The sequence below is a fragment of the Physeter macrocephalus genome, chromosome 8, assembly GCF_002837175.3.
Source record: "Physeter macrocephalus isolate SW-GA chromosome 8, ASM283717v5, whole genome shotgun sequence".
Classification (NCBI taxonomy): Eukaryota; Metazoa; Chordata; class Mammalia; order Artiodactyla; family Physeteridae; genus Physeter; species Physeter macrocephalus.
In genome coordinates this window covers 21,728,220-21,735,698 of record NC_041221.1, presented here as the reverse complement: position 1 = coordinate 21,735,698, position 7,479 = coordinate 21,728,220, and the positions used below count along the sequence as shown (strand labels likewise).

Sequence of the window (7,479 nt, the reverse complement as noted above, 5' to 3'; positions counted from 1 at the left end):
GATAGCTAGTGGGAAGCTGCTGCATAGCACAGGGAGATCACCTCTGTGCTTTGTGACCACCTAGAGGGGTGGGATAGGGAGGGAGGGAGACGCAAGAGGGAAGAGATATGGGAACATATGTATATGTATAACTGATTCACTTTGTTGTAAAGCAGAAACTAACACACCATTGTAAAACAGTTATACTCCAATAAAGATGTTAAAAAAAAATCACCTAAATGTTTAGGCTGCACTAAGTGAACCAAAGACATGATAAAAATGTATCAGGCAAGAAAAGTGTCATCATGTCACTCAGGTAGAAACTCCAAAGAAGCACCTTCATTATTCAAACTGGCAGAGTAAACCAACCTAATGTGCAAACATTCGTTTATGATGCCTGCTTGTTTACAAGGCAATGTGATCAATCACCAGGTTATCTTCTCTTTCTGTTCTGTTTATTTTAGCAGGCTATTCACACACAAGAATGTTTCTAATTCCCAGACACTGGTTTGAAAATGGGTCAAAAACCTCCAGAGCGTACATTTAATCGCAACGTGGATTTGTGGTTTAAGTGAAAGTCGACACCGAGAGCAGCTGTCAGATATCTAAGAGGGGGAAGTAAATATCAGAGTCACAGAGGCCCCGAGATGCGACTGGCTTCCTGCAACAGGAGAGCATCCTCTTAGGGAACAGCGTCTTCCCGTGAAATAACATCTGTCATGAGTTGAATGGTGTCCCCCGCCAAAGATGTGTTCAAATCCTAACTCCCAGTACCTGTGATGTGACCTTATTTAAAACCAGGCCCTTGGGCTTCCCTGGTGGCGCAGTGGTTGAGAGTCCGCCTGCCGAGGCAGGGGCCACGGGTTCGTGCCCCGGTCTGGGAGGATCCCACGTGCCGCGGAGCGGCTGGGCCCGTGAGCCATGGCCGCTGGGCCTGCGCGTCCGGAGCCTGTGCTCCGCAACGGGAGAGGCCACAACAGCGAGGGGCCCGCGTACCGCAGAAAAAAAACCAAAAAAAACAAAAACAACCACGGCCTTTGCAAACATGGTCAAGTTAAGAAGAAATCATTGGGGTTCCCTAAGTCCAGTCTGATGGGTGTCCTTATAAGAAGCGAAGAGACACAGGGAGAAAAGTGCCCCACGATGACGGACGTTGCAGAGGTGTGCCTACAATCCACGGAACACAAGGTTTCCAGCAGCCACATGAGGCTGGAGGAGGCAGGGAAGGATCCTGCCCTGGAGCCTTCAGGGGGAGCGTGGCCCTGCCCACATGTTGATTCCAGACGTCGGGCTCCAGAGCTGGGAGACACTATTTGTCAACCTCCACTAAGCCTCTTTCAACAGGACTTACCTATCAGGAAGGCCCTGTGTTCCAGAGGCCCTCAGACAGGAAGCACTGTCATGTCGCGTGGTGGCCCGGGCACGTGCACAAGAGGGGACTGTGGGCCCCAGACACAGTGCCGCTGGCGTCTTTAAAAAAATAAAATAAAAATTATCCCCTTTCCTTTACCTAACAGAACAGAGGAAACAGACACCTTGAATCCTCCTCTGCCTGGTTCAAAATTGTTCAAGTACTTTCAAACATTCAGAAAAAGAAGATAAGGTGCATTGACAGCCCCTCTACCGTTTGATCAACGGGGAGCTCGTCACAGCACATGGAGGGCATTCCAGCAAATCAGCCTGAGCCGGAAGCAGGCCGAGAACTTCCCTGCAAAATGCAGACGCTGCCACTGTAACAGCTGGAGCCCCAAACTCTGCAATTTACCAGCCGGCTTCCCTCTGAATGTTTGGAACCAACAACAAAATATTATTTTTAAATACTTTTTGTCCAGGAGGCAGCTGTGTGGAACAAATGTCAGCTGGGCTGGGATGCTGGCAGCACAGGGTAGGAGGGGACTCCAAGCTGGGGGCGACGTGAGCTGAATTAAGATGAGAGGCCTCCACTCGCAGTCAGGGCTGCGAGGGCAAAGGCACTGAAGTTTCGTCTTCCATGTTCTCCTTATTTCCCCAGTGACCCCCTTCCAAACCACGCTGGTGACCAATCTCAAAGCTGCCACCCTTTCCCCTGAGGGTACTTGCTCCAGGATACATGCTGTGAAATCACTCATGTTTGCCTGACCAAAACGGAGCCATCAGTCTTAAGTTGTGTCCTGGCAACTCTACAGCTCCACTTACTAAGGCTTTGAGAAGTGGGTCTAAATTTAAAAGACAGCATTGAGGGAGAGCATCTTAAACTACAGAGTTTCTCAGACTCAGCACCCCAGACATCTGGGGATGGATAATTCTCGGTGGTGCCGCTGGCCTGTGTGGTGTAGGGTGTTTGTAGCACGTTGAGCAGCGTCTGTGGCTTCTACTCACTAGACGACCCCCAACCAGGCTGTGACAATCAAAGACATTTCCAGACAGGGACGAACGTCCCCTGGGGGTGAAATCGCTCCCTCCTGAGAACCATGGTATCGTGGATCAGAGTGGCCTCTGGAATCAGACCCCTGAGTTCAAATCTCCTGTCCTGATCACCTGCAGCCCGGCCGGGAGCAAGGTACCCGTGTGGAGGCCTGGGCCCTCGGGGAGCCTGGGTACGATGGCGCCCACCCCACGGAGCTACGCGAGGATTGGACGGGTCTGTGTAAGGGAAGCACCCAGAACAGGGGTGGCACCGTCCAGACGACGCCCGTGCCGGCTGTTTCTATTCTGGGTTCTGCCCTGGAGCTGCGGACGGCCGAGATCTGCACTCGACCCACCTGTGCAGGGAAGAACCAGCCTCACCCAGAGACGGCTCTGCCTTTGCCCCGGGCTCCTGCGAGGGGAGCTCCAGGCCCCAGGAATGCCCCGCCTGAGAGGACTCTGTTTGCCTGGGGGCTTTGGCCAGCAGACCGTCCAAGTGCGACTCACGCAGGATGCTCGGGGCCACGCAGTGTCAGCTCCGTCTACAGAGAGGCCGAGACCGACAGCCAGCCGCGCAGGCGGCACGTGAGGAGTCCCAGGCAGAACCCCGGACACACAGGCTCTGCTGACCCTCGCAGGCAGGCGGTATACTCCATGCACGGCGCTACATGTTGCAGCCAGGAGGGCAGGGCTGTCGTGACTCCCTACGGAGGGAACAATGGAGGCTTCAGAACTGGCAGTTCTCCTGAACACTTCCCTTGGCTGATGCTAATCTGTCTTCTTCCTTTGTAAGAGACCATTACCATGAGTATTACAGCTTTCGGTGAGTTCTGTGAGTCCTTCTAGCAAGCGGTTAAGCCTCAGGGTGGCCCTGGGACCCCCCGAACGCGCCCTTGGCGTCAGCGGTGAGGGGCCCCGTGCGGACTGTCCCCGTCAGTGCAGCAGGTGGTCTCCTGCAGCCCCTCACAACAATACTGTTCACGGAAACACCTTCTAGTGGGAACCATTCCTTGAGCTCACTTCCTCAAGCGCACCGAGCCTATTCGAACACTTCTGGAAGGTCAGCGCTCGGTGAGGGCCCTGCAGCTGGGGTGCTGATACCAAAAGAGGCCAGCGAGTAAACCTGGGGTCAATCTGGCCGAATAAGTACATCTCAAGTCCCCTGCTGAAGCGGCAGGCGTAGCCGGGAGTGCTGGGCAGAATTTCAAGTTCCAGGGGAGGCACAGGGCCCAGAGCGCCCCTCTCCCGGCAAGAGGTGTGAGCAGCCCTCCAGCATGAGGCGTGGCACCCTGGCCAAGCCCCCGGCTTAGAAACAGTGGCCGGAAATAGCCGCAAGCGCCGAGCCCGGCTGTGGCCTTTTCTGGGCACCAGGCACACACAGCTGTGCTCCTAGAAGCCTGCCCAGGCCACCTGCCACATCCACGGGGCTGAGGCTCCACGCAGGGCCTCTCTCTGCCCGGGGCCCCGGCGGCCTGAGGGTTAGGGTGGGATCACGGGTTGGGGGGTGAAGACCCCCCGTTCAACTGAAAGTCAGAAACAACAACGTCAAAGCTGATGCCAAGAAACTGAGCAACCAACTCAACACCTGCGGAATCCATCTGGAAGAAATGGAAGTAAAATGACCGTGAGATAGGTATGTTTAAGACGCTTAGAGAGATCTTGTCCAAGCGGGCAGATAGCAGCAACGAAGTCAAAGTGTATGTTATTTATAAAACCAGCAGAGAAGTGAAGACGGAACAAGTGGATACACACGCACACACAAATCCAGCAACAACAAATCTGAAAGTGGAAAACTACAGTCATCCACGAAGGAAAGCACTGCACAAGCAGCTCTGGGTGCTCCAACTGGCAGAGAACGCTCAGAGGGGCGAAGACACAACAGCCGCTGAGGGTCAAATCCACCCCCCGACCCCGGAAGGAGTTTATCCTCTTGCAGGGGAGACAGTTGATTAACAAAGAGAGGGGTGTGTCACGTGCTCTGAGGTGCTGTAGGTCATCATGAGTGCTACAGAAAAACAAGAAAGATGGGGTGGTGGCCCGGTGGGGTGGCAGCTGGACACCTGGGGAGGCTGCTCTGGGAAGGGGCCCGATGAGGTTAATGAAAGTAACACTAGAGCCTTCACTGAACATGACAAACTGATTCTGTAATTCACACGGAAAAGTAAGCTCAGAGAATTCTGAGCGAAAGGAAACTGCTGTTCCAGATAGTAAGGCTTCTTCTAAAACTATTTTGTTAAAACAAGGTGGCACTGGTGCTAGGAGAGGCCACTGGGTGCACGCCACAGAAAGCAAATGATGCTCTTAACCGGTTTTCTGTTTCTGTCCACGTGCACTGGTGTGAAGGCGGAGGGACCTCCGTCCACGCGTGCCGTCGACGGCAGCTGGGTGAGGGCGTGTGAAGGACAAAGCGGGGAGCAGAGAGGGGGAAGGAGCTGGCCGGAGCGTGGAGGCAGGGGTGGCGGGGGGTGCCCAGCCCTGCAGGAGGCTTGAATGGGGGCGTGAGGAGGAGACGGCCAGGGGAGCCTCCCTGAGCACTGGGGCCTCTTCGGGGAGCTGCAGGAGGGGAAGAGCACTGTTTCCACCTGTGCTCACCATCACAGCATCCTTTAGGGCCAGAAGGACCAACCTGAGTTCACTTCGTCCAGCCTCTTCCTTTGCAGACGAAACCGAGGCCCAAAGAGGATGATGGTTTGGCCGAGGTCACGGGACAGAATTCTCTGGAAACCTCATCCGTGGGCTCACCCAGCGCTCTCTCAGCTCGGGCACGTCAACCCTCTTGCGCGTTCCCATCTTGAATCTCTCTTCTCCGTTGGCCTCCACGGCAATGCACGGCCCCTGGGCCTCACCTCCTAATGACTTCTCCTCTATCCATCTGTGGTCCATGGTCCTCTCCTACCCCAGGCTCTTGAGTCCCCACCAACTCAGGGAGAGCCCTCTTGGCGCTCAGTTTCATCTCTCCCTGGAGGGCGACAGAACCCCTTGGCTTCCATCACAAACCTGAAGCTACTAACTAGCACACCCCCATCTGCAGCCCACACCTGTGCCCTGGACGACCCAGCACTTGATCAAGCAGTCAGCAGGCTACAGCCTTGTGGCAGCAGTACACGGGGAAAAGCCCATTAGACTACATTCTCCTAAAGACCTAACATCCTCCAGACATAGCCATTTTCTAAGTCAAGAGCCTCCCCAGTTTCAACATGAAGAACTATGGGTCTCCCTATTGCTACGATGTTATCACGTTGCTACAAAGTCAGTATCACAGCCATCTGTCTGTAGGAAGGGAGATCCAGTCACTGAGAAAGAGTTCAAGGGCAATGACCAGACTCTGAGACTTAGAGGCACAAAGTGAGGCTCCAGTCCCAGAGGGATTCCAGAATAATGGGACACTCAGGGGTTAGAGGAGAATGGAGCTACCAAGACCAAGTGGTGAGAGGTGTAAACACAGACTCAGCCATTCAGAAGAAACACGTGACCAGGTGAGCCCAGGCAGCACCCCAATGGCCAGCAGGTCTGAGGCGTTAAAACGAGTGCTGAGTGACTTCATCATGGGGCCATCGCTGAGACAGCTGTTTCAGAAGACTTCCTTCTCAGCTATTGGTCTCCTGTGTACAGTTTAGGGTCAAGTTGACAGAAGCTGGTATGTTACAGATCAAAGCACAGAAAAACAAACACAAAGAGCATTTCAACACCTTACCTGGTCCCAGGGAGAGACGGTGCCTCCAAAACACATGAACAAGTAGCCCATGGCCACGAGACAAATCCATATCACCAAAGAGAAAAGGCGGAGCAGCTTCTTAAACACTGACTCGATGCACACGAGGATGAAGATAGCAAAGAAAATCGCCAGGGCAGTTGGAACTGTTATTAAAAATGCCACGTGGTCTTCAACTTCCTAAGGAGAGAAAAAAAATATTGCAAAGGTACAATTTAGAAAAGCCGTGGTACCCATGACTCGTTATCAAAATGTTATCAACGTTAATCAGTGTCGAAATATATCAGGTTTTAAAAGTGATTTCAGAAGTAAAACAGTTTGAACTTTTGAAAATTTAAGTTTCTTATTAAATAACCATGTTTTTCTATATAAATAACCCAGTATTGGATATTTAAATAATGCAAAACAGCCATGCCATCAAATTCAAATTTTCCCTGGTAAATGTAGAGAAATGGATTTCATTCACAAGTGAATGCAAGGGCTTCCCTGGTGGCGCAGTGGTTGAGAGTCCGCCTGCCGATGCAGGGGACGCGGGTTCGTGCCCCGGTCCGGGAAGATCCCGCGTGCCGCGGAGCGGCTGGGCCCGTGAGCCGTGGCCGCTGAGCCTGCGCGTCCGGAGACTGTGCTCCGCAACGGGAGAGGCCGCAACAGTGAGAGGCCCGCGTACCGCAAAAAAAAAAAAAAAAAAGTGAATGCAAGAACACAGAAGGTACGGATAAAATAAGACAACCAACTTCACTGCCCGCACCAGAGGCTCAGAAATACCCCAACTGTAGGAAATTAAGGCCTCCAAATGGGTTTGAAATGTTTTATTTAAATAAAGCCTAAAAACTATCTCAGGCTCTCAAGGGAGAAGTTTTCTTTTAATGCACAGCAATTAATGTTTTAACGGGAACATAGATTAATAGAAAAGGGTCTAGAAGATGAGAGAGCGGGAAATACATAGAAGAATGTGTCAGTTTGCTAGTTTCCTTCCCCTCCTCTCTTGGGTTCCAGTAGCAGAAAGAAAATGGACATTTATTATTGGCCTCTTACTAATGCATTTTTTAAAAATCCACATTTGCACACTAATACTCATTTTCTATTTATCTCTCTCTAGTCACACACCCCCTAAAAGGCACACTATTACAATTCTATACAATTTCACACAATGTAATAGACATCATACTTCCTTTGATTATCCAAGCCTGGATTTAGGCTTTAGCTTCTCCAAACATTATGCTGGAACCTTGCTCTGAACAGCACACACTATGGGATGCAACACAGTTTAAGATCTTTAATCCTCACCCAATATATTTAGTTGGTGAAATACTCAAAGGAGTTTCAATCAAAAACCCGTATGGCCGGGGCCCTAAGAACTTCCACTGAGGTTTTAGCATATTAAAAGTTACAGTACAATCTGG

General features: G+C 51.9%; 1 protein-coding gene across 1 annotated transcript in view; it reads right to left on the bottom strand.

Moving 5' to 3' along the window:
* The window catches only part of ADCY2 (adenylate cyclase 2), a 438,072-nt gene that overhangs the window by 410,331 nt on the left and 20,262 nt on the right, over nucleotides 1-7,479 (bottom strand). Inside the window, exon 2 of the mRNA XM_024121370.2 lies at nucleotides 6,059-6,256. Coding sequence (XP_023977138.1) covers nucleotides 6,059-6,256 — 198 coding nt within the window. The remainder of the gene's footprint in view (nucleotides 1-6,058; nucleotides 6,257-7,479) is intronic.